This window comes from Ictalurus furcatus, chromosome 19 (genome assembly GCF_023375685.1).
Source record: "Ictalurus furcatus strain D&B chromosome 19, Billie_1.0, whole genome shotgun sequence".
Taxonomy (NCBI): Eukaryota; Metazoa; Chordata; class Actinopteri; order Siluriformes; family Ictaluridae; genus Ictalurus; species Ictalurus furcatus.
This window is the reverse complement of record NC_071273.1, coordinates 2,992,674-3,019,835: the sequence shown is the minus strand read 5'-3', so window position 1 is coordinate 3,019,835 and position 27,162 is coordinate 2,992,674. Positions and strand designations below refer to the sequence as shown.

The 27,162-nt window shown below is 42.6% G+C and overlaps 2 protein-coding genes across 3 annotated transcripts in view; one reads left to right on the top strand and one right to left on the bottom strand.

Annotated features, from left to right (window-relative positions):
- The first annotated feature begins 732 nt into the window (after positions 1 to 732).
- On the top strand, positions 733 to 15,677 carry ube2h (ubiquitin-conjugating enzyme E2H (UBC8 homolog, yeast)). Of its 2 annotated transcripts, XM_053649751.1 has the most exons (7): positions 733 to 1,201; positions 6,042 to 6,118; positions 8,707 to 8,781; positions 8,890 to 8,929; positions 11,740 to 11,792; positions 13,981 to 14,109; positions 14,472 to 15,677. In XM_053649751.1, exons 1-7 carry the CDS (start codon positions 1,149 to 1,151, stop codon positions 14,594 to 14,596), a joined length of 552 nt encoding a protein of 183 aa, XP_053505726.1. In that variant the 5' UTR covers positions 733 to 1,148; the 3' UTR covers positions 14,597 to 15,677. The 2 variants fall into 2 exon arrangements, with proteins under 2 accessions (XP_053505726.1, XP_053505727.1); XM_053649752.1 differs by lacking the exons at positions 733 to 1,201; positions 6,042 to 6,118 and adding an exon at positions 1,210 to 1,959.
- A 1,160-nt stretch (positions 15,678 to 16,837) lies between these two features.
- The window catches only part of ints13 (integrator complex subunit 13), a 12,072-nt gene continuing 1,747 nt past the window's right edge, over positions 16,838 to 27,162 (bottom strand). Inside the window, exons 5-17 of the mRNA XM_053649747.1 lie at positions 26,755 to 26,835; positions 26,515 to 26,605; positions 26,222 to 26,350; positions 22,762 to 22,843; positions 21,651 to 21,740; positions 21,433 to 21,522; positions 21,099 to 21,277; positions 20,837 to 21,001; positions 20,561 to 20,715; positions 20,119 to 20,349; positions 19,852 to 19,994; positions 19,570 to 19,705; positions 16,838 to 19,488 (exon numbers count right to left, since the gene is read on the bottom strand). Coding sequence (XP_053505722.1) covers positions 19,452 to 19,488; positions 19,570 to 19,705; positions 19,852 to 19,994; positions 20,119 to 20,349; positions 20,561 to 20,715; positions 20,837 to 21,001; positions 21,099 to 21,277; positions 21,433 to 21,522; positions 21,651 to 21,740; positions 22,762 to 22,843; positions 26,222 to 26,350; positions 26,515 to 26,605; positions 26,755 to 26,835 — 1,609 coding nt within the window. The 3' untranslated portion in view covers positions 16,838 to 19,451. The remainder of the gene's footprint in view (positions 19,489 to 19,569; positions 19,706 to 19,851; positions 19,995 to 20,118; positions 20,350 to 20,560; positions 20,716 to 20,836; positions 21,002 to 21,098; positions 21,278 to 21,432; positions 21,523 to 21,650; positions 21,741 to 22,761; positions 22,844 to 26,221; positions 26,351 to 26,514; positions 26,606 to 26,754; positions 26,836 to 27,162) is intronic.

Genomic DNA, 27,162 nt, shown 5'->3' with positions numbered 1-27,162 from the left:
CGGGGTACACCCTGGAGAGGGTGCCAATCCATCGCAGGGCACAATCACATACACGCTCCCATTCATACACTACAGACACTTTAGACATGCCAATCAGCCTACCATGCATGTCTTTGGGACAAGGAAACCGCTGCAGCATGGTGAGAACATGCAAACTCCACACACAGGGCCACGGTGGGAATCGAACCCCCGACCCTGGCGGTGTGAGGCGAACGTGCTAACCACTAATCACATTTGCTATACCTAACTTTCTAATTGCTAAACAGACAAAACATTACTAATGTAATGTAAAGATGTAAGATGTGATTATTAATAAAAAAAAGGGGGATATATTCAGAAGTCTGTATTTTTAATGTGTTTTAAAGACATTTTGCAAAAGGGGGGCCTCGATCAAATGTTAATGCCATTTGGGGGGCCTTGCCCTGGAAAAGTTTTAGAACCCCTGGTGTAGACACAGGTGTAACCATAGCAACAGTCATCCGTTTTAAAACGAAAACGCACTAGTGTAAACAGGGCCTTAGAAACGGACTGGAACTACTTGTGCATTTATACGGGTTGAACCGCACACCTTCCAGCCAATCAGAATCGAGTATTCAGACCGACCACAGTATCAACACATTTACAAACTCCACCTTTAACGCGTATGTCCACACGTTTCGCTCCCAATGGCCTTCCATAACGCACAAACCTGTTAACTAGTGACGGTCTGGCATTCAGTGACTGTTCCCAATTTAAAGGTTTCAGCGTGGGGTTCTTCCACTGCGGTGTCGGTGAGATGCAGAAAGCCTGATACGAGGAAGTGGATTTAGAATTGAGTTATTATTTTTTTCTTACATCTTACAAATTGAAACGGTGCACCAGATCTTCCAGCGAAAACAAAAGAAAAGTATTTTGCCGTCCCTTAAATATGACGCCATCACCCTCGGTGCGGGGGGTGGTTATAGAATAGTACACAACAAAGCAGAGAGCGAGAGCGAGAGGACGGGCCAAGCCGAGGGAAGCGCTGCGGGAACGAGGTGGAAGTTCATTCGCAGTCGGCCGTGGGGTTTTTTTTAATGTAAATGTACAATAATATAAAGTTTAGATAGAGGCCAAGCGTTCGACAATCCGACCGAGAAGACACTGGCATTCCACACAGAGCTATAAACATGTCGTCTCCAAGTCCGGGTAAAAGGAGAATGGATACCGACGTGGTGAAACTGTATCCTTCATAATATTAACGACAACAACACGTACAACTACATGTACTCGGTTTTATTAGTCATAACAGCTGTACAGAAAGAAAGACGCTTAAGTTTGCAGAGGAAGAACCGTTTAATGTCTGCTATCATAAACACGAAACGTACCGACGACCAGGTTTTAAAAACATTGAAACAGAAGGCAGTATTGTCAACAGCTAGCGTGTAGCAGGATTACACTACACCTAGCTCTCTCTATCTGTGTGTGTGTGCGCGCTTTAGCCCACTGATCAGTCCCGGCTGCTCTACCCTTTATTTTTAGCCTATAGTATGTAACATGCTGTTAATATTTATCCTGACGGCTACAGCACAATTGTTTGTACGCCATAAAGCTGGCCGTTTTTTCCCCCTCGACAGGTTTTAAGAGTGTTGTTGTTGTTGTTGTTGTTGTTTTGTTTGTTTCATACCGAGTCTGCTGTTTAGCCAGCCTGCTAGCTAGTTACGTACTTCCCGTACCGCAGTCCGTGCTAGCTTCACGCTCAGGGTCCAGACAGAATCCTCCACACGAACAGCAGAGCCCCCGAGCAGATGGGGAAATGAGGTGCAGTGTTTACTTCTGTGTGTTTCTGGAGGGGAAATCCAACAAAACAACACCAAAACCCGCAGATTTATCCGCGTCTCGCTGGCTAGTGAGCTACAGGGAAGCTAGCGCGCTAGCCGAGCAGCCAAGTTGATGCTAAAAGTGAGGCCTGTGGATGTATTCCGGACCAGCAGAGTTCGGGTTTGTTCTCCGAGGAGCCGCTCACAGCTGAATAAACTAGTTTATAACTCCATAAATCTCCGTGTTTAAAGGTCATGTTGGTTTTTTTTTTTTTGGGAAATGTGTCGGTTGTGAAACTTCATCTCTCCCTCTGTGTGTGTGTGTGTGTGTGTGAGATGTTCCGTGTCACTGAGCGGCTCTTATGAACCGTTTTATTGACCCCGTTAGCGGATTTAATCTCTCCGGATTAGCTGTGTTGGTGTACTTTGTTAAAATGGAACTGTTGCGGGGAAGACATTGTTTTTCTTTCATGTCGCCGCTAGCGGACGTTAATGCACGAGACGCTCGTTTTATATATAAAATAAATGGACCGACACGCGGGGATGTTTTTGCTGCGGTCGTGTTTGTCCAGACTCCCACCCTGTTGGAACGCTGAGCAGTAATCAGCCGCGGGTTTCATGAGTGTTGGTGGTGTTCAGGACTGAGAACAAGCAGACGCCTTGTGTTTTCGTGTGAGGCGCAGGGAAGCGCGCGCGCTGATTGGACGGTCTGTTACTATCCGGAACCTGATGGGGGCGGGGCTCGGGGATGACGGGGAGGGGCTCTGGGGTGAGGGGGCGGGGCTGAAGGGAGTGTTAGACTGCATTCTTCACCTTTCTTTACTTCCGAGTCATAATAAAAGCTGTGTTTATAACTCAAACATTCCGTCATTACTCAACACTCAGACACTTAACTAATCTTGTCCTCCTGTACCTATAGGATTCAGGGGACTTTAGAAATTCAGAGTGACTGGAGAGAGATGCGATCTGTATATAAGATCTGTGCAGTGATCCCAGAAGGCTTGAGTTTCAATGAGAGCACGCAATGCTATTACTCAACAGACAGGAGTTTGGAGACAAAGCCGTATTCATTTGTGATCTGATCACCTGGGATGGATTTTAAGACCAACGTGAGTGCGGCCGCGCTTGGTCACCTTCACTGCCTGGAATTTAGAGGTTATGGCATTAATCATGTTGTGTGGTGCACAGATCTTGGGTCTGAATCACTAACATCCTCACCAAAGCTTTTCTGCTTCCCCCCCCCCCCCGAGCCGGTTAATTGCTCGTGTGCTTAGGATCGTTATCATTGTTGAAGTCCACTTTCGGTTCAGCTTCAACTTTCAGACAGACGGCCTCACATTATCTTCAAGCACTCTTTGATTTGATGCAGAATTCATAGCTGAATCAGTGAATGCAAGCTGTTCATTCAGTGAAGCAGCGAAGTAACCCCAAACCATAACATTTCCACCGCCGTGCTTCACAGTTGGTATGAGGTGGTGCTTCTGAAAATCTGTCTTTGGACTGCGCCAAACATGTCTGCTGTTACTGTGACCAAACAACTCTGTCTTTGATTCGCCTGTCCAGAGCACATTATTCCAAAAGGCCTGTTCTTTGCCTGTATGCTCATTGGCAAACTGTAGTCTTGCAAAAGCTTTTTCCTGGCACGCCTCCCGTGCAGGTCAACTCTGTGCAATCTCTTTCTGATTGTAGAAGCCTGCACTCTGACACCAACAGTTGCAAGCCTTAGTAGCAGATCCTGTGATGATATTTTGGGGTTCTTGGAGACTTCTTTTTGCATCAGACGGTCTGCTCTTGGGCTGAATTTGCCGGGATGTCCAGTCCTGGACAAATTGGCAGTGGTTTGAAATCTGCACCATTTGTAGAATGATCATCAGTGGAATGATGTATTTCAAGTAATTTGGAGATCTCTTTAAATCTCTTGTCAGACTCGTAGGCATCCACAACCTTTTTTCTGAAGGCCTTACAGAACATCTTATGATGACATGAAACACTTCAATAACAACGGGAACACCAGACACTAGATATGAGAGGGGTGTAAATAAGACCGGTTCCACCTGCACTCCCTAAGCAGGTTCTGATCACTGGCACCCGACCTTCAACACCTGATTCTAATTTTAAGGATTTGAAGGTGTGAAATGTAGGGGTGTATTTACTTTTTCCATGTGACTGATCTGCTTTTATTTATTTATTTATTTATTTATTTTTAAATAATTTTATTTAAATTGTGAAAATTAGTACAAAATGTCATTTCTATGTGATAGTGTGTCACCTTTATTAATAGGCAGTGTTTCAAAAGAGGATCTGATGTTTGCTGGCCAAATAATTTCAATAGGTTGTGTTTATTTTTTCACACGTCTGTGGATGTGAAAGCACCCTAATGTACAGGGTGTCTCAAAAGTCTTGTGTCTTTGTCCGTAGATACTGGTGGACGTCCACTTCTTCTCGTTTGGTCCTCAACACTCCCGCTCTTTTTGAATTTGTTAATAAGTTAGCGACAGTGTCGTGTGTGTGTGTGTGTGTGTGTGTGTGTGTGTGTGTGTGTGTGTGTGGTGGTGGTGGTGGTGTGCTCGCCGTGGTTCCTGTCAAAGACCATTGCAACCTTGTGACAGCTTCCCGATCCATCCATGAGAGTGATCTCTATGCGTTCTTATTTTGTCAGAGATGTTCCTAAATGTGTGTGTGTATAAATATATTATATAAAAAACACATTTCGCATACAGTAGGGGAAATAAGTATTGAACGCATCAACATTTTTTCAGTAAATATCTTTCCTGTGATGTTCACATGAAATTTTCACCAGATATCAGTCTTAACTCCAAAAATCTGGAAATGTAAAGAATTCAGAACATTAAAGTCCATAAAGTTATGTTTAATAAAGTGGAATGATACAGGAAAAAAAAGTATTGAACACTCTATGAAAAAGCAGTTCTACAAGACAAGGAACCAGCTGAAATACGTAAGTAATTACACCCCCCATCTGTTAGGGATGGGCGATATCTTATTGTACCAGTAGAAATTCTCACCACGATAAGAATTCCCGCGATAAGAACGATAAAGCCTAGTTGATGACGGGTCTGTGCACGATGGCCTGCGACCCATTCACAGCTCACATGCAGAGCGAGAACAAGTACGGCGGAAGTCGGACGTGAAGCTGAGGAGGAGTTTATCGCTAAATGAGGAGCTACCTCAACAATCTGGAACTGGTTACAGGAAATCTTTTTACTTTTAGGTCAATGTTTGTGTTTCTGAGGCGCTCAAGATCACAGCCATCACTTGTAGCCGAAAACAGTGGTGCACGGTACTATATTTAATATCGTCACTGATATCGTTATCGCAATAAATACCAGAGAATATTGTGATGTATGAAACATATTGATGGAATGTTTCTGTCAGTTTAGTCGTTCTAAATATCGCTGAAATAGCATGAACAAAATTCTTTATCTTTAATAACGTGCAGGTAATGAATATTCAGGCATGATAACTGCTAAAGCATTGTTCGTATCAAAGTCTAAATTCTGGGATCATGATGATGCTAGGTGAGATAAACCATAGCAGCTTGATTTCAAACAAACAAACAAACAAACAAAAAACTAATCTAAATCAGCTATCTTTGTGTTCCTGCTAGAACTGTGGAGTTAAATACCATTCAAGTTGCAATGCTTCATACACAACGAGTTATGTTGGTTTAGCTTGTCGTGAAGACACTAAAATCGAGTGGTGTTTGTAGATATTCATGATTCCCTCCTCCTTGATAAAAGCCCCAGTCCTAGCTGAAGAGAAGCAGCCCTGAAGCGTGATGCTGCCACCACCACGCTTCACCGTGGGTATGGGTTTCTTTGGTGGGGATCTTTTTTTTTTCTTCTTTCTGTTTTCTTTCACCAGACACCTTTTGGAATTACGGAATATTTATACTTTTTTTGGAATTGGTCTCATCAAACCATAACCTGGTTTCAGCGAGGCTCCACCGTGTTGAAACGACGTGCTCCGAGGTACTTTTATAAAAATAACTAAAAATGACGGTCGGAACTGTTGAAATTGTTGGCTCGTGGTGTCACACGGATACTCGGTGTATCAGTGTTTGTAGCGTTTGATCCAGGGACTCGGATATGTTGGAGTGATGTACAGATATTTAGATTGTATTGAAACATGCATTTCTGGTTATTGTATTGTTGTACTGTCTTATTTACTGACTGACCGACGACTTTACTCCCTTCAGCAGAATTGTGTACTGAATCTGTACTCACCTTAACCTCATTTATTCAGCATTGAGAGTAAGCATGAAGTCACAATTCTGAGCGGACTTAATGAGTTTGTAGTGAAGTTTTATGGACCACAAGGAAGTAAGTTTGTTTTTCTCCCTACAAATAAAAGGCCTGATGTTTTTTGTATGTAATTAGTTGGACAGCAGTGATGTGTTTACACATGTGTACCTCTGAGACTTGCCAACACAAGTCTCGGTGTTCTGTTGCAGCTGTGTATGGGATGTGCTAGGAGGTTTTCCTTCAAGTGCAGTTTTTAACCCAAAAAAAACAAACAAATTTGATGCGATGTGTCTCGATGCAATACATTTTTAAAAAATATATTTTTGAAAAGAAAATGAGCATTACTTCAGTTGTCAATGTTTGTATTTCTGTTTTATTTTAAAGTGGTTAAATCATTATTAATGTACAATATTTGAAGCGTAGTAAATAATGACGATGTTTGTGTGATCCGTTCAGACTCTAAGCAGCGTAGAACAAAACAAAAGCGGTGCCTTAGAATGTAAGAAAAATAAACATTAGCTCTCTGGGCAAGTTCTTGATTGGATACGTCTGCGTATTGAACAAAACGTTGAATAATAATTGGGCTGTTCCTCGTTAAAATAGTGCCTTTATTCTGTAACGTGTCATAAACATGTAAACTCAGTCAAGCCCAGACTCCTGGCTCTGCAGAAGAACCTCCTCTGTCGTGAATCGGGTTTAGAAACGCGTTTCTCCTAATCGCACTCGTTCACAAGGCTAATACTGCGGCATACTAGCTTTTGCCAGCTGATCCAGTCTGGATTAAAGACACCAGTGTGGCGATTGGCATGTTTATAGCCATGAGACGACTGTACGCAGTGCAGTTTAGAAATCAGGATTCAGAAACAGGAACATGGCTGTGCTGCAGAGAACTGCCCGACTTCAGACCTTCCCTTGAGACACCGGCACACCAGAATTTTTTTGTTTTTGCCGGATATTTAATTTTCATGGCAAACTGGGCTAGTTTTGAAACGAGGCTTTGGTTTGCATCTCATTTTATCAAATGTCCAGTGCTTAAAAAAATGAATAAATAAAATGTTCTTCCGTCGTCCATGTAGTTTGGGTGAAATGTTTCCGAAACTTGGCAACCCTGCACGGCCAGAGAGATAATGTTTACTTAGCAGTCTTTAATTTTCTAACAATCCAACGCACAGCTCGTTTTATTGGAGTCTTAGAGCCTTTTTTTTTTTTTTTTTTAATTGATTATGTATTTGTTTCTTCATAAGTCAGTTCTCAAATGGAAAATAAATCATGACTTATAGGTCATACTTTTTGTCAGGTGTCAGAAAATTCCCCTTTGTGCGAGGGGGGAAATGGTGCTTTCGTGAAACAGTGAGGGGAAATAAGCACTACTTTTGTTTTTGGTTATTTAATACACTTCCAGTGCATATATCCTCAAATTTACACATGTAATGTCTTTTGACTTTGCTCTTAATTACATGAAAAAAAGAAAAGTATGTGTTTATAAGCACATAAAACAAAATTGAAGAGGTATTTGGACACCACATTAATAATATCAGTAATCATCCATGTTAGCAGCAGATCCTTTAAGTCCTGTAAGTTGCGATGTGGGACCTCCAAGGATCGGACTTGTTTGTCCAACACATCACACCGATGATCAATCGGATTTGCCAAGAACTGTCATGTTCCTCAAACCATTCCTGAACGGTTTTTGATGTGTGTCAGGGCGCATTATCCTGCTGAAAGAGGTCACTGCCATTAGGGAACACCGTTACCATGAACTGGTGTACGTGTTCTGCAGCAGTGTTTAGGTAGGTGGTACGTGTCAAAGTAGCATCCACATGAATGCCAGGACCCGAGGCTTCCCTGCAGGACGTTGCCCAGAGCATCACTCTGCCTCCGCCGACTCGCCTTCTTCCCATAGTGCATGCCGGTGCAGCCACGGTAAATCAAGACCGGTTCCTAAAAAAAAGGTGCTTTCATGGCCAGACGATCTCCTGACTTTATTTATGGAGGATTTTGGAAGTTGTGAGTTCATCAGGGGCTCTTGAAACCTTGGGGATTTGAAGACGATTTGCCGAGATGAATGGGCCAAAATTCAACCACAGTGCTGCGATGAGCTAATTAATACAGCTGTGAAAAATGTTAAAAGTGAATGTTAATTTGTGGTGACCTAACAGGTTTTCCTTTATTAGTTTTGTTTTTAAATGCATCTTTGTTTATGCTTACGTTTGAATTTTGAAAGTCAGAAGGCATTGTGTCTAAATTTGAAGTGGATGTGTTCACTGGAAGTACATTTAATGAGCAAAAACACGTGTCCAAATACTTATCCCCCCGACCACTGTATTACTTGTTGGCGCTCAGAGACTCGGACCAATACGATATGTTCCACTTGTATGGTTTTGGGATCTCATTAAAAACAGACAGAGCGACCAAGGTGTACTTTGGATGTGAAGCACAGCTTGGTCCTCATGGGTTACACCCACTAAAACCGTAGTCGGTACTGTTTGTGTTATCAGAAGTAACATTTGGCAAATATATAGCAGTTGTTCAGCTCAACACAACCCACCAAATGACCAGTTACCGGAATTACAAGCTGCAGCTTCAACTTGAATGCTGTAATATTGTCCAAGCTGTTTTTCGAGTATTATTAGTAATAATAATAATTGCTCTTCCCCTTGACGCAGCACCATATGAGGGAGGTGTATGGAAGGTGCGAGTAGATCTTCCAGACAAATACCCCTTCAAATCACCATCTATAGGTACTGTGTTCCTCACATGGTCTTATTATAACTCACTGTAAACCATGACACCTGAACAGAGATTGAACAGAAAGGTGTGCTCTTCTTGCTTTTGTGTTCTTTCTGCAGGATTCATGAATAAGATCTTTCATCCAAACATCGATGAAGCGTAAGTGAACCTTAGCTTGTGCTTGGGAAGTGTGTCGAAAGCATCATAATATCGTTACTGTCTATTTATCTGTTCGGACAACAACGACGTCCGGTGAATAAGCGAGATGTGAATCTCCTGGGCCGAAGGTTTGAGGAAGTTTGGGCAGTGGAAACCCGTATTAGGTACAAACGCTGGCCAAGCTGAAGTTAGCTACCCAGCTTGGTGCAATAGGAGATACCAGAGATGGTCTTAGTCTAATGTAAAAGGTACAGTGTCTGTTTCTTTACAATTAAAGTTAGTTGTCACTTGAAGTCTGACTATGCTGATATTAGCCAAGTAATGCTGATCATAACTTTTCATTATTGCATAATTGCTTGCATTTTTTTTGTGGCCTTCTCAACAGACTAACAATGGACAGGATATCTTTTTGGAAACGACAGCAGCAAATAGTCAACAGAATGAAATTTTTGGTGTATAAAATCCAGTCTGCCCAAAAACAGTCAAGTATTAGCCATCTGTTTTCCAGAATATTTTTTTTTTTGGGGGGTGGGATGACAATAACTTGGTTGCATAAGTGTGCACACCCCTAAACTAATAGTTTTGTTGAAGCACCTTTTAATGTTATTACATCACTCAGGCTTTTTGGGTAAGGGTCTATCAGTGTGACACATCTTGTTTTGGCAATATTTTCCCCACACGTTCGTGCAAAACATCAAATTGTGAGGGCGTCTCCTGTGCACGGCCCGTTTCAGGTCACCCCACAGATTTTTGGGTGTGATTTCAGGTCTGGGCTATAGCTAGGTCATTCAAAAACATTCATCTTCTTTAGATGAAGCCGTTCCTTTGTTGATTTGGACGTATGCTGAAAGGTGAAATTCCTTTTCATCTTCTGATTACTAGCAGACACCTGAAGGTTTTGCATTAAAATCGACTGCTATTTGTAGATATTCATGATTCCCTCCATCATAAAAGCCCCAGTTGTAGAAGAAGAAAAGCAGCCCTAAAGCGTGATGCTGCCACGACCACGCTTCACCGCCACGCTTCACCGCCACGCTTCACCGTGGGTATGGTGTTCTTTTGGTGCAGTGCTTTTATTTATTTTTTTTCACCAAACATCTTGAAGGTCTAAATAAAATTGTAGGGAGTCAAAAGTAGAGGTTTATTTCTTCAGTTTCAATAATACTCGTAGTATACATATGGCAGAATAATACTTAAGGATAGTACTGAAGTACAATTATGCAAAAATTGTACTTGGAGAAGTTTGCGTGGTAATGCTGAGTCGGTCTGCCAGACTAATTAAGATGTGAAAGGTGTGCGTATAGATTAGACACATCATTTACAGTAGGGCTGCAAAAAAACAACGCGACATGTGGTAAAGTTGTTGAATACCAGGAACGAGTGAGAGGGGATTAAAGGTATCACACAGGACACAAATGCCGATCGAGTAGAGACTGGAGATGAAAGCATCTGGGGTGGAAGTGTAGTAAGAAGCAGCTTCGCTTTTCCTGAAGGAACAGCGCCATGCTCACAAGCTGACAGTAAATGAGGAAGGAAGAAAGAATGATTCAGAAAATGAATAAGTGACGCAAAGAGAACGAGTGATGCAAGGAGTAAGAAAGAATGAAAAAACAGGAAGAATAGGATTTCCTTGTCCTGCTTTCCCCCTCTTGTCCCTCATCGCTGGTGGGGGTATGTTTTACCCTTGCTTCATCAGACTGAGGCAAATAAGTGCATTTCCTGTACCTGACTGTAGATGGTGCAGTTTGCACTTCACACACAGAGAGAGAGAGAGAGAGAGAGAGAGAGAGAGAGAGGACACCCTGCTGTCTGACCAATCTGATCTGTGGCCATTTGTGATTTTCTGCCTTGCACGGTTTGCCTGAATAATGAGAATGCACTGATAAAATCTCTGTACAGGGGTTCTACGGGAGAATACAGTGTTGAACAGTAATAAGCATAGAGGATCGAACCCTAAGGGCTGAAATGTTCTGGCTATACAGATCTAGAAGAGGAAGGCGCGGATAGGCAGTGTTGTGATCAGTTGTTCTCTACGTGTGTCAGAACGATACACATACTCGTAATACTGAAGCTCAAATACCTCTTACTAATCAGAGTCCTCTCACTGGATATTTATCTCGCCTTTATTTTGAATGGGCCCGGTCGGAATGGAGCAAAACGCAGGTAAGTGCTGAACCTTACAACCATGTACAGAATCCCGTCACCCTGCGTGGGTTTGAGCACTTAATCATACTCTCATGCTGCCACAGATTCTCTGATAAATGTGCGTAATGTTGTACTGCAGCTAGTGACCGGTTATTTAATTAAACCTACTTAAGAGTTCTGGAGTAGAAATCATTGAATAACCTGTGCTGCTGATAGTAGGCCGTCTGTTACCTCTCATAGAACTGGACTGTACATATTTTTCTCTCATGCTCTTCTCTTACTGAATATGTACTTTTGAGAAATGTGTGTATTAGCCTAAATATTCATTCATATCCAGTAACTGCTCAGGAGGTTTACAGTTATAGTAGGCATATGGCTACTGCAGAAATATTCACATTTACAGGATCTGAGTCACATAAACACATTTGGTTACTCGACTCGGTTGTTACAGACTTGACACAAAGACGTTACAATGCTGGTATTACACACACACACGCGCGCGCACGCACACGCACACAAACGGAATGTCCAAATACTGTCATTAATTCCATGTTGAATTTTTGTGTGCTGTGTTATGATGCTTTGGAGTAACACTTGTTTTATCCTGCTAGTGTAATGGAAATGTTCTATGTGTAATACAGTAGAGCTGTTTGTCTTCATTGCAGATCTGGGACCGTGTGCTTAGATGTGATAAATCAGACATGGACTGCTCTTTATGGTATGTATGAATTTACAGCTGTGTGTGTGAGATATTGTGCGAGTGTTGTGGTGGTTGAGCTGGTGACGGTTCCACTCTAGAAATAGTGAAAAAACACCCGATGGTGCCTTGAAATGCAGAAGGAACGGTCGTTACATATATATAAGCATGGTTCTAAGTATGGAGGATTACCAGGGCAGTTTTCTTGTGAGTTAGTGGAGTCCTCCATTTTGTTTGCTGCATACACACATGTGGAGGCTGTGGATCAGGTGGTAGAGCAGGTTGTCCACTAATCGCAGGGTTGGCGGTTCAATCCCCGGCCCACATGCCTCCACTTGCCGAAGTTTCCTTGGGCGAGACGAGTCGTTCAGTTCAGTTTTATTTGTATAGCGCTTTTTACAATAGACATTGTCTCAAAGCAGCTTTACAGAAATATCAACACGGTATACAGATATTAAAGGTGCGAATTTATCCCAACTGAGCAAGCCACTGAGTGGCGACGGTGGAGAGGAAAAACTCCCCAAGATGTTAAGAGGAAGAAACCTTGAGAGGAACCCGACTCAGAAGTAGGGATGCACCGAATGTTCGGCAACCGAAATTATTGTAAAAAATAAATAAGTGAAAAGGCCGAATAAATTTGACCGAACAATGACGTGTTTGATGACGTGACCGAGTAGCCTAGTAACCAGAGTGAGACGCGCGAATGTCACGACCTCGATGAGGGGGCGCGCGCATGCACGAGCTACGTGCTCTTCGGATGTTTACTCTGGACACGTGCGTTTGTTTTGTTTCTGTTCCGGAGTATTCTGTCACGTCGCGAGACGTTAGGGAGTAGAGTACGGAAGCAGGTAAAGACGTATTTATTTAAGGGCAGGCAGACAAATCCAAATCGTAATCCAAAAAACGTAATCAAGACAGGCAAAGGGACTCAGAGTCGCGGTCACAGAAAACAGGGTCACAACACAGAGCAAGAAACATGAACTAGTACGATGGACTGGGAGCGGAAACACCAGTGGGGACTAAATGAACTAATCTATAGTTTAACTAAATCTATCAAGGAACAGAACATTAACAACGTATCTAACTACTATATCTACTCTAATACTCGGCGAGGTGTACAGGGACGGAGCGGTACATATCCCCAATATAATCAGCCCTATAGAACCCAGTAGAACCAGTTTCTTCACTCGTCAGTGCACTTTTTAGTTGTAGGCTACAGTGTGTTCCATTCTTTCAGCAGTCAGTTATAGGACTAACATCGGCTATTCAAGGGGCTCAAAGATGACCACATCAAATATTTTTATTTTACTCATTTATTTATTTAAAGTTATATTGTGCCTTGTTGGTAGCCGATGCCTGCTGGAATGAAAAAAAATGTTCAGTGTTAAATAAATATTTTGAAATTGTAGTTTTTGTAATTGATTTTTTTCTTTGAAAAGCTACACAAAATAGTAAAAAGCACATTTTGACTATTTAATTTATGCAGTGGTGAAAAAAATGGCAAAATAAATGGGAAAAAAACGTGTTCGGTATTCGGCTTTCGGCCGAGTTTTTCATCATATTCGGTTTCGGCTTCGGCCGAGAATTCTCAACTCGGGAGGGAACCCATCCTCATCTGGGTAACAACAGAGAGTGTGAAAATTGTTCTCCTCATGTTCGAGACAGCAAATCATCAACCAGCTCCACATGTGAAGACAACATGCGCTGTCCTCTGGAAGTATTGGAACAGCAAGGCTAATTCTTTTGTTTGCGCTATACACCAAAGACATTTGGGCTTGAGACAAAAGATGAATTTGAGGCGGTAGAATTTCATTACCTGATATTTATATCTAGATGCGTTAACGCCTGCGACCCGCTGACCTCACCAAACTGTTGCGCTCTTCTTTTGTGATGCTTTTCCAGGCTTTTACTGCAGCTTCTTTGAGTGGTGGTGGTTGTTTGCTTCAGGGGGGGTTTCGCCCTGCAGTTTCATCTTCAGGAGGTGAAATGCTGCTCAGTTGGGTTAAGATCTGGTGATTGACTTAGTCAGTCTAAACCCTAACCCTAACCCCGCCATTTGTTTTAAGTACACAGCAATAGGTAATAGGCCTTGAGGTAATCTGAATGAGCGTTATGTTCGTATAATAAACTCCGCCCCCTCTTGGTGACAATTTTCATTACCATCTATTCATCTTGTCTGTTTTCTTTGTTTGTTTTTTAACTCCTACAGACCTCACCAATATATTTGAGTCATTTTTGCCACAGCTCCTTGCGTACCCCAACCCCATCGACCCCCTGAATGGAGACGCTGCAGCCATGTACTTGCACCGGCCAGAGGAGTACAAGCAGAAAATCAAAGGTGAATGACGGCTACTATCGAGTGGTGTGAAAGACATCCTGGCAATATTATTGACATTTTATTTCACTTCAAAGGTCAACGAATATAACTGCTGGAGGAACTCTTTTGGGAATTCCTTTTCTTGGCATAGTCTGAGATCTCGCAGTACTGCATCCCTTCAGCATCTGCCTCACTGTTTTTCCCTGCACTACTTAACAAACCCCCACAGCAGCCTCTACTGAATGTTAGTTATCTAGTTCTGTGCAGCCCGTGGTGCGTGCGTGTGTGCGTGCGTGCGTGCGTGCAGCACAGAACAGCTTTCTTTACAGTATAATCCACTTAAGAGTTGTTTTGAATGTCTGTCTTTCCGTCCTTTCCTACAGAATACATTCAGAAATATGCAACAGAGGAGGCTCTGAAGGAGCAGGAGGAGGGCGCAGGTGACTCTTCATCAGAAAGCTCCATGTCGGATTTCTCGGAAGACGAGGCACAGGATATGGAGTTGTAGTGAACATGCACCTCTTCTTCTTTATTCCAGAGACTATAATTTCCTAAACATGAGACGCAGACTATAAAACTCATATTTAAACAAGACAATTTTTATATTATTATTATTATTATTATTATTATTATTATTATTATTATTAAAATCCGAATTTTTATGGCTATACCATTGATAAGGATTATGCTCTTTATGTGACCTCCCCACCCCTAAACTAACCCCCCCCCCCACACACACACACACATCATTGCCCCACCCTAATGACGGCTTTATTATAGTCCTTCCCGTGCGAGTTCTATAGGTACATTACACTCAGTTTGAAAGGTCTGCGTGGGCTATAGAGAGGAGTTCAGTTACTGGCGATGGAGGACATTACAGATGTTTATCGGAACAGTGGGAAAGGCGTACCCCAGCCTACGTGATTCACTCTAAAGTATTTATTGTTCAGCAGCACAATCTCTGACTCCGAGCACAACAAGTAGATAGAACGTTGCCCTAGGGCCGGCTGTGCAGGTTCACTAATTGGACAAATGTGAATTTTTAACCTATTCGCCATTCGTTTAAACAGTCTGCATTGAGAGACTAGAGCTCCAACGAGGGGAGGGGTGCCTTTATCCATCCGAGACAAATTTACATAATCACCAAATTACAGCCCACAGTCCAATCTACAGAAGCAGTGTCTTCAGTAGGTCAGTTTGGTTGGCATCTTTCTTTTAATTGTTTCTCAACTTGCTCTTTTGGGTTTTTTTTTTTTGTTCTCTCCTGATTTCAGTCATTAAAAGAATTGGGATTAAAGAGACAATTGCACCTTGAAGTTCTATTAACAATTAAAAAAAAAAAAAAAATTCGTATACATTTTTTATTTCTCCTTTTTTTTTTAAAATTTTTTTTGGATTCACTTTACGTTAACAGAAACGATCTTCGTCCGATGCCTGTGCTGGGCAGTTCGCGTGCTCGGACCGCTGTGTCCAGGAGGACGTTACAGGAAGCTAGATTAGTAACTTTTTCGTTTATTTGTAACACTTGGAAATGCATCCCTAATCATTTTATTGCCCAAAGTAAAATAAAGTGGTGTTTTTCTTCTTTATTATTTGCTTGTTTCCTGCTCTTGAAGGGTGTGCACTCGAGTGCCCGGACTGGCTTCTGAGTGAAGAAGTTTGTCCTTTTCATGTTGTTAAAGTTGATATAATGACTAGACTCGAGGAGGGAGCTGTACAGTATTCAGCTAACGTGTGTGTGATGTTCTTCATAACACATTTCACTCATATTCGCTTACACTAAACAAGCAGCGGTGCATAGACGCTAGGTTGCAGGGTGTGGCTTTTTTTATTTTTTATTTTTATAAATCAGACTCTGCAAGGGATCAATTGTTTTTGCCCCCTAACCCCATCCCCCTCCAATCATGGTTGAAATGATGAAGAGAGACAGCGCTTAGATAAACCCAATATCCTTAAAAAAAAATGTCGAGGGTCGATGATGAGCCCCTCCCCCCTTCCCCCCTTCACTCTGGTTCTAATCAGAGGAGATCCTCATGAGATCTCTTTCTTTCTCCCCCCCTACACTAGACTATGACATGATGCAAAACCGCATCAAAAAACGTTACTGGTTTAGAAAAGGAAAGAAAACAATACAAAACACACCACTGTAAGATTTAATTTCTTCAATTAACTTCATTCTAAAGTCCTTATCCGGTGTGTTTTCATGTGCGGAGGTAGGAAGAGGGGGAAAAATCGGTGTTCGGTGTTCTAATAAAAGCCCAGAGACTAGAGACACACTGATCCTCACGAAGTCTTTTAGAACTGCTTCATGGACTTTCCTTTACATGAAAATCATGACATTATTTTTAGGCAAAATGACTTTTTTTTTGTCCATTTGTGTAGTAAATCAGTTTGATTTTCTCTCATTTTTTGGTTTGATCTATTTTTGAGAGGATTTTCTTTCTTCTCCTGAATGCAGTATTGCATTACATGAAGATGCTGATGTGATTCTAGGACATGTTTATGGCAGAACTAGAATATATATATATATATATTTTTGTTTTAATATCGGCTTGGTTTAGAAGTGATGTTTTGGTTTCACAGTTTGCAAACATGCATGGTTGGTTTTTAGGATTGCTTTCGTGGCAGCGTGCGAGCGTGCGCGTGCGTGCGTGTGTGTGTGTGTGTGTGCACAGTACAACTTAAACGCCTCCGTTCTAATTTAGGCACAGACACAATTAAAAGATGACAGGGTTTTTTTTTTTTTTGGTTGTTTTTGTTTTTCTAAGCATCAAGAAGCCAATAACCTGACCTGTTTGTGTGCTTCCAATGTTAGTCTAATTATAAATTACTCAAACCTTTCAGTGATTATTACTATTATTCTTCTTATTGTTGTATATTTTTGTCTAGATGATGAAATGAACACTCGTTTGTGCAGGGGTACAGGAATCCACACACATCTACCATTCAGCTAGAAAAGGCATGCACACCTTTATTTATATATAAGACATAAAGAGTGAGCACTGTGTACGAGTGCGGCCGGGTTTCATCACTGAAGGTTCATACGCAGCTCGTCCAGCCTTTGTTTCATCGAGTGTTTTTTAATGATTTTTTTTTTTTAAACCTCAGATTAAAACGTACATTTGGTTTTTTTTTTTTTTTTTTTTCCCGTTGTCCTGGCCTAATTTCAATGTTTTCTCCAACAAACACTTGAGCTTAGATCTCCAGTAGCACACGCGGGTCTACCACGGCAGCCAAGTCAGGAAATCAATCCAGTCCGGTCACGTAGTAGTTCTTTTCATCTTCTTGTACCTGTGATGAATTGGTGAATGTCTGACATAGTGCCCGATATTTCAATGAACAGTATCTCTTTAGACACCAAGCTCCGTGTGATTTTTCTTTCTTTTAAACTCCTGTGCACCTGACACGCTGTTTCAGTTCAGCCCACTTTCAACCTGAAGTCTCTGCGTCAATGTCCGATATTCTTTACTGCCTGTTTTTAACGAATGCAATCAATGTATTAACGTAATTCGCAGCTTTTTGTTTCATTTCTAACTGGTTTCATTTTTCTTTTCAGTTTTTTAAAAAATTTTTTTTTCCCTTAGCATTGTAAAGTGGGCATGCCTGTCATAGAGTGTTCCCTATCTATAGAACGATAACGTCCTAAAAGGCTGTGTACAATAAACTGTAATAACCTTTTTTTGTAATAAAATTACAAAAAATTTCATGCATCTGGCAGCGATTTTCTTTTCGGAATCGACGGGAATGTGTGTGAGCGAGAGACACACCCGCAGTGCCGACTCAGATACTCATTGTATTGTAGTATCTGTAAATGTAAATCTGGGAACGCGAAAATGATTTCCCGTCGATATCCGTTTTCCTTTACGATCACCAGGCCGGGTTTCGCTTGGTATTCAAAGTAGCTGCAGTGTACAATCCCGACAAGTCTAGCTCTTTGAGACGTTTGACCTTGCTGTGACCTTGAGCCCATTTGGATCCAAATCCAAAACTCGAATCGGTTCATCCGCCGGTTACAGTGATCACTCCGTATAAATCCTACAAACGCTCAACTAGTGCCGATGAGGATCTCGAAATAACATCTTTTATGTGTGAACGCAGTTCATCTAGGAGAAGAACTGCTGTTGTATGCCCTTTCCTGTGTATACAGGAAGTCCAAGCCCAAGGAACAGAGAGTTCCTTACACACACACACACACATCATGTCCTGTCACTTGAATTTAGCCCAGTTTTAGACTGTGCTGCACCCGAGCTCAGTTCGGAGAGCCTCGATTAGCCGAGGGTCTAAATCCACATCAAAATGAGAGGTTTCAGTGATTGATCTTTAATAAATCTGCCAGCAGATCTACACGCCCCCATGAGAATCATGTTCTCTGCTTTCTCCAGTGCCTTCAACACTGTCCTGCCTTGCAGTCTGGGGACTATCTGACCAACCTCCAGCCCTTCCTTCCTTCCCTGTACCCTACTCGATGATGACACGTTTATATAATAGAGATTCCAGGATGGCGGTGTCCCCAACCACAGGACGTGACCGTCACCACATCTCGAACCAAATACCTATCACAGAGCCTTCACTAATCATTATTTGAAAGTTTTCCGGTTGTCAGATTAGTCACTATATACAGTAGAGCTGTGCACAGTAACCTACTCAATAAGCGTGTACTCGAATAAGTACAGACTATTAATAGGTTCCCAAAGTAGACATGAAATAGACACGCAAGGTTATATTTAAAAAAAAAAAAAAAAAAAAAAAGTAGTCTGGCTGCAGTGGCGACTTTCGGACACACTCGGGACCCCTCTCAAACATTACAGCAAAAGTTCTCGGGATTATTCTCTCTACTTCATTTTCATGTCGCTGACGTTCTACTTTACAGATGCCACACTACTACCGTCATACGCGTATGTGGTTCTTCACCCAGCTGTTTAATATATTTGATATAATGCTAACGACTGGTTCCAGACCTCTCGGTTCGGGGCGGTCTCGAGAAAGACCTCTCTGGACGCGCCGGAGGGATTATATCTCACTGTCGGCTTGGGAACAGCCCCAGGAGCGGTTGGGGAGGGAGAGAGAAACCTGGCTTGAGTTTCTCAACCTGTTGCTACAGAGACTCCAACCGGGAAGCGTGGAAAGAAAATGGACGAACGAACAGAATGACTGAACGGTCATAAATTATTTTATTTCAAGCGATCTCTTATGATGACTGATTACATAACAGCGTGTATAAAATGTTTTAGAATCGGATTCATACGCGAGGTAAACAAACAGCGAATACTTGGGTTTTATCGTGTTTTAGATTTTATACAGTAAAAAGTCAGTAAAAAAAAAAAAAAACAAAACCAAAAAAAAATCCTCCTCTTGGACATCCGTCATCTGGTAGCTTTACCGTTCTCGTGGACGTCTTTCCTGAAAGCAAACAAGCAAACCACAGATAAACGAAACGGTTCGGAGGCAGTAAAGGCAGGACCAGGCGAGATGATGACTCACCCGTTCTCGTCTTTCAGGTGCTGGTACAGTTCCGCCTTGTTACTGATGGAGTTGAGCCTTCCGGCAAACTCGGGGTGCTTTCTGGAGTTGGCTTGAGTGATTCGACTGGTCCAAAGACTGAGTAAGGAGACGGGTCCTGAACGAGAAGAACGCTCATGAGAAAATACTTTCCGACGGGTTCACAACACACACGCCGCTCAAATCAGGAAGAAACAAAAACTGAACTTTTTTTTTTTTAACAAGACTGATTGTGAAAGATTGTTCACGATGACGAAGATATACCTTTGGATTTCTCTGGGGGCTGGAGGTCCTCTAAAGTAGTGAGTCTGGGTTTCTTATTGAACGGCTCTGGAGAATCTGGAGAGTCCTTAATAACCCCGGGTTCACTTTCGTTCTCTTTCTCTCGCTCCGTTGCTCCCTTCAGTCTGAAGCAACAACGACAAAACAAAAAGGCCAAGGCTGAAAGTATTTGGGGAAAATGATTTGATGATAAAGGAAGTTTTATAAAGCTTAGAGTGACGAAACAGATCCATGATAAACCCTTCAAACCTTTCAGCGTCTTGAGTCCATCCTTTTTCCTCAGACTCTTTCCCGTTCTTCTCAGTTTTCTCCTCTTTGTCCTCCCTCTTCCTTCCCCGCTTTTTCCTCTCCTCTTCTTCCGGCGGTTTGCTCCGGCAGGCGCTGATGCACTCGAGAACCTGCTGGTGTCTCTCACTGGTTTCGACGTGGGTCTTAACCAGAGTCTCCAACTCGTTCCACATTATCCGGTACTGCTCGTCTCTGAAAGTCCGAAAGTGACTGGGTGTAAAACTGAAACAGGTAATAAACTGAAACGATACGCTGTATGTAGATCTATATTCGGCCTCTCTTATACAGATCATATACGTGTAGTCTCTGAAATCTTTTACACCGCCTGTACAAGTGAGTGGCTTCAAGCCCAGCTTTAAAAGACGAATAGATATGCAAATGACGTGTCTTTTGTGGTCATCACCGTTTGGGCCCTTTGCCCCTGGAGCCCACGGTAGAGATGGGTAAAGGGTCATTCTTCCTCTCCATGTCCACCAAGTTGTACACAGTCTTCTGACATGTCAGAACGTCGTCCTCAGTCAGAGTGTCCTTTACGATCAGGTTTGCTAAAGGCACCACCTGAGGCAGCGGCGACAAAAGCGGAACAGAAATCAGACTTCACTTAACTAACGAACAACTAGTAGCAGCTGATAACGTGGATCATATCCCGTTATAAGAGAAATGAAGGCACGCGACTCACTGCCTGCATGTTGAAAATAGTGGTTTGGGAAATAATCATGGGCCAGTAACGTGTGTGTCGCTCCAGCTGGGCTTTCGCTCGTTCAAAGGGTGCTCGTCCTGCGGCATCCGCTAGCACGTGCGGGAACGTAGTGAGGCGGTTCTCCCTCATAAACTCTCCAAAGTCCTGCGGGAAAAAAAAGAAAAGCGCGGTCTGCAGGGTTGTTCAAACAGCAGAACTAGTTCACCGACTGGGAATGTTCCCAAAGTGTGTTGTGACTTACGGTAATGCGGTAGTCGGTAACGCGACCTCCGCAGCCTTCGCTGATGGAAGGAGGATCCTCCAGTGTGGAGCGAGTGCTATTGAGCACGTGCAGGAAAATCTCCCCGCCGTGGCAGCTCAGCATGTGACTGATGACCTTCGAGCCGGCTTTGCGCGGCTGCTCTAAGAGAACAGAGCGACCTGAAAGGGGGGGAGGGTGTGTGTGTGTGTGTGTGTGTGTGTGTGTGGTTATTCTGTGTCCTTCAATTAACGAATGCGTTTAGAACATTTATTGTATACACGTTTATATTTTGTCTCTCGTTATAAAAAAAAGATAGTAAGGAAGTCAAACGTGCCATTTAACAGGAAGTTAGTGAGACATGAGGAGGGTCTACTATTGACATCGACAGGAGAGATCCGATAAGCTCCTGTGCAGTAGTGCAGCTCTGGAACCCAACACAACAGCAGCACACACACACAAACACACACACACGGTGTATGTAACAGTACAGTATATCGACGTATCAATACAGTTCAGAAAGGCAAAACGCCACTTGTCCCACGACACACTTACCCACGTTGTTGGTGCGCGGAGTGCACCACTTGAGCGTAACAGTTTCTCTTATACCGCTCTCTTTGCTGCTGCCTCCCGTGTGAACATCACCTGTATATATATGTATAACAATATATGATGAATGCTATGGAGGTATATATAAGATTTACCATTCTGTGTAAACTCTAGAGTCTCAGACAAACAGGCAGGCAGTCGTTCAGAGGACGATAAAGAATTACCCACAAAGTCTGATTTGAATAAATATCTGATATTTACTTCTAGATGCACTTAGAAAATGGCACGTTTTGTTTGAACCTACCCATTTTTCAAGGGATGAAAAAGTATTGGAACAAGCGACTGACAGGTGCTTCTTGAGGCCAAACCACTCGTCAGCAGTGAGAATCGGAGAAGCCAGATTGAATTCACAAAGAAATACAGAAAGAGAGGGAACGGACAGAGTGTGGAGAAAGAAAGGATCTGCTCATGATCCAAGTAATACGAGCTCATCTGTGGAGCATGGTGGAGGTAGCGTCATGGCTTGGGCTTGCATGGCTGCTTCTGGAACATTCTCACTGATTACTGATGGTGAACTCATTATGCTAGCAGCAGTATGAATTCAGAAGTTTACAGGAACATTTTTTCTGCTAATTTTCAGAGGAACGCATCCGAATTAATCAGGAGGAACTTCAGCAAAACACTGGGGGGGGGGGGGGCTGAAGGGAGAAACCCCCCCGAAACAAACAATATCTCAGAGAAGATGCAGTAAAAGCCTGGAAAAGCACCACACAATCAGAATGTGACAGTTTGGTGTCATGGAGTCTCAGGCTTGATGCAGTTATCGTGTGCAAGGGATATGCAACCAAACATTAGGAGTTATTTACTTTAAGACTATCTGTTCCTATACTTCTGCTCACCTAATAACTGGGTGGTCTGCCACTAAAGGTGTCGTGTTCTAGATGTACACTGATCTCAAACCCAAGTGTCTTTGGTGTATAGCAAGAACAAAAGAATGAACTGCGCTGTTCCAATACTTTCAGAGGAGACTGTGTATCTAACACCACAGCACGGGCTTTTAATACCTTCTTAGTGATCACGTGTAAGAAAGAAAAAGAAACAAAATGATGTCACATACCGTTCTTGAACTCTATATGAGCATCTCGATGGTGCAGAAGCTCTACGTCGTAATTGGCGGAGGTGTTGGCATGCTGTTCCTCCTTCAGTTTGACAGAAAGCACACAGACACATAAACAGTCGAGTTTCCCCAGACAGAGTGAGAAAAGGAGAGAGAGAGAGAGATGAGAAGACAAGAAAAAGAGAACAGACTAAAACTCCACACAGCACAAGGAACAAGAGCACTACATTGTATCTGGGGGAAAGATCACCCTATAAGGTGAGAGTTGAGGTGAGAATGAAGAAAGAGCTTCCGTTTGCATCATCGGCATCTCACTAAATCGCATGACTTAAAGACTGACACTTTCACAACTCGTATGTTTTCAGCATACTCGTTAACCGAAACTGATCTTTTAGCATGAAAAATACTTCTATGTTCGGCCAATTGTTGCATCCTTTCTCTAACCTGTGCCACATTCTCATTTCCAGATTTCACGGAGAACCTCAAGTTTCACCTACTATAACTGAAATGAGTATAGATTTAATGAGACGAGCATGTCAAATTTCATTCGGGAAGGTCCGTTGGCGTGAACCTAATAATCATCCTTGGTCGGGGGAAAATAAATAAATAAATAAATAAATAAATAAATCAATCAATAAAAAGACACCGTGTCCTTTACTATGTTGAATTCTTGATTAGAGGACAGGCGTTACACACTGAAGAACATGCCCAGTAACATCACACTCACTCACTCACTCACTTTATCCATGAAGTGTATGGCTCAATTTCCAACCCTTTATAACTTGACCAAGAAAGTTTGCAGGATGGAATACGGATTACAGGAAGAATGTGAGGCAAAATTACAGAAACTCGTCCTGTTTCCGGCACGGGCCCCTGTTTGGTGGTAATGACTATATGACTTATTTAGACAGAAGCTGTATGACTGAGGGAGGCATGCATCCTGGGGTTCTGAGATTAGCTCTGGAAGCTTTAGAGTACTGACCTGCACACAGACATTTAATGTAGGCTAGTAAAACAAACAAAAAATACACCATGAAAACAGCAGTCATGACAAAGCTGAAAAAGAGACACATGAAAACAGTAAAGGTTCAGGGTTCAGAACAATAATGGTATTAGATTACATTTGGGAGCCTGGTTTGAACAGTTTTAAAGGCACTTCTATGCACCCGGACGCCGCGGCCGGGGACGGACACACGGACGCGTCGGATCCAGGTGTGTCCCCGAGAGTTTTTTTGTTAGATGGTGGACCATTTGATTCTTCCACTGTTGGTGCGTGTAAATATTCAGACCCCTTCAGATTTTGCACGCTTTATTGTGTTACAGATCTGATCTAAAATAGACTTTCTGGGCATCAACCTACACACAATAACCTGCAGTGACGAAGCAAAAAGCAGGGTTTTCAAACTGGAAATCTCTCACAAGTATTCAGACCCTTCATTCAGTAGTTCCTAGAAACACCTTTGGCAGCAATTACAGCTTCAGATCTTCTTAGGTAAGTCCCTACGAGCTTTGCACACCTGGATTTCTCCCATCAGGTTGGATGGGGAGAGTGTGTAAACAGCCATCGTCAGGTCTCTCCACAGGTGTTCTATGGGGTTAACTCTGGGCTTTGGCTGGGTCACTCAAGGACATCCAGTCCTGTCCCGAAGCCACGCCAGCATCGTCTTGGCTGTATGTAACCTGAAGCAGGTTTTCTTCAAGGACTGCTCAATTCTGACCAGTCTCTCCATCCCTGCAGCTGAGAAGCACCGACATAGCATGATGTCGCCACCACCATGCTACAGCTAGCTGATGAGCAGTACCTGCTACTTTCACCAGCCCAAACTGTTCCATTCCTGTCTCTTCAGACAACAGAATCATTTTCCTTATGTTCCCAGAGTGCTTGTCATACACCTTTTGCACACATCGCTGTATGGAAGCTCTTTTAGAGTAGCCATTGGGTTCGTTTGACCAGACGGCCAGCTGTATTGACGGCTCCAAACGCCTTCCATTTCATAATGATGGAGATCAGGGTGCTCATGTTAACAAAGCTTCAGAGATGCTTCACCGCTCTTCAACACAATTTTCTACTAAGAGTTCCTTGGACTTCACTGCTTAGTTTTTCATCTGACATGCAAACAGTTTTGGAGGGCCTTAGCCAAGGGTCTGAATACTTGTATGAATAAGATATTAAAGAGTTTAAAATTTGTAAACACATTTTTTTTTTTTACTTTGTTAAGCCTACCATCAACCAACTAAGACAAAATCACAAACAGTGCTTCCCTCTGTTACAGACAACCCTGCTTAAACTGATACAAACTCCCAGGGAAAATCGACAGATTCATGTAATACTGCCAAAACATCTACCAAGAAAGGACAAGAAGAACGGCTCCAAAGTTTCCCCAGCATTCGAGGGTAAGGCAAAAGGATCTAAAGACAGCACACCTAGCAAAGCCGACCTTTGAGAATTCAGTAGATTTCCAGAGGCTTGAGAAAGTTCAAACAAATCTAAGTCACCGATAACACGCCGTCTCCCCAAGGCGATGATCTCCAAATTAAATAAGGATCTTCCAGCATCAGAGGAACCAGCCAGGAATCCTAAACCAAACTATTTCAGTCTGCTGATTAACCATATACAGCCTCATATGCAATTACATTCTATTTATATAGCACTTTGAACAGTGAAAATGGTCACAAAGTTTTACAGAAATCCAGATGTGGATCCCTAATGATCAAGCCAGAGGCAACGGTGTAAAGGAACAAAAAAAAAACGACGATATGACTCTCTATGCCCATGAATCCTACAGATCTGCAGCGTTTCCTATCAGAATGAATACAACTATTTTTGCTTTTTCCACCGAAGGTCTGTAAATTCCTGTGAACATTCAGAACAGGGTCCTGGTGGACTGTAAACACTAATTAGAGGAAACAACAGAGTAGACTTCAGTGTTCGTAACAGAGTTAAATCTCTGATCAGTTATAGTTTCATGTACAGTAAGCGCTTTAGGAAATAAAACAAACTTTGAGATTGTCTGCATTATTATTATTATTATTATTATTTTTTATACTTATGCCCCAACAATTTAAACAACAACATCGCGCACGGTCCTCGTAGCGTTTTCTGAAGCGGTCTTCTGGATGTTCTCGATTGGTACACACTCTTGAACGTAAGGTCTAGTTTTCAGTTTGAGATGCAGCTCATGAACACAATCACGATGACGGTGAAAACGGACCGCCTTAACGGCGCTCGTCCGTCTGCTTAACGCTGCTCTGCTTCACACGGCTAAACGATTTGTTTTTTTACAGTTGAAAACCTGACCAGCGGGGTGCTGTTAATCTTTTAATCCTCCGGAAGTAAACAATGTTGCGGGGGAGCTGCTGCGTGATTCGCAGAGAAAAAGAAAACAATATCCTTTAGTTATTTCAATGTACATAGGGACGCAGTGTTTTTGAATCTTCAGCTAGGAGGGGAAGATCTTACCTTCATGGGGATGTTAGTGATAGTGGTTGAGGCCAAGTCAAAGTGCAGCTGCACCAGCACATTCAGTTTGGAGGCTAGGTGCCTCCCAGCGCGCACACTGTGCACCTCACTGCTTAGCACAGATGTGATCTAATAAACATTACAGTTCAACAGTGAGCACAGGCTTTTAAATCCATTACCAGGAACTTGAAGCAAATGAAGCTTAGATAAAGCGTTAATGTTGCACAAGAAGGTCGAGCGCAGATATTAGGCTGACGCTTTGGAGAAGAAAGAGAAAAAAGTAAAAGACTAACCTCTTTCTTCTGCCGGTCTGATACTAAGGTGTCGTCTCCTTGTGGGTATATATGCACCAGCACGAGCTCGCACTGCTGAATGGGCATAAGTCTGCGCAAAATACATATTACAGCCTGATGGCAGCTAAAAACAACACTTCATCTGCTTACAAACCACAACTCTTCAACAGTGCTGATACGGAGTTAAAAAGCATTGTGCACATTTTGAACGTGATATCTTAACGCACTAAAAACACACACCTGTCAGATCCAGCAGCGAGCTTGTTCTGTTCCTGAATAGTTTCTAGCACACAGTCCTCCAGCATCCGGACGTGTGTGTCACTGCGAATAAGACAGTCTGGTTAGTGGTACACTGCACAGGAATCCACTTCTTACGAATAAATAAATTCGTTATCGTTCTGATCTGTTAGCACAAACATGGGATTCTGATTCGCCAAACTCCCAGCTAATTCTTCCCTACGGCACGACGGCTACCAGCTGCAGGGGGTAAAGAATCAGATCAGAGGGGGCAGTGTTGGCTTGTTAGTGGTGTAGCGGTGGATTGGTGGTTAAGACTCTGGGTTACTGATCAGAAGGTCAGGGGTTCGAGCCCCAGCACTGCCAAGCTGTCACTGATGGGCCCTTGAGCAAGGCCCTTAACCCTCTCTG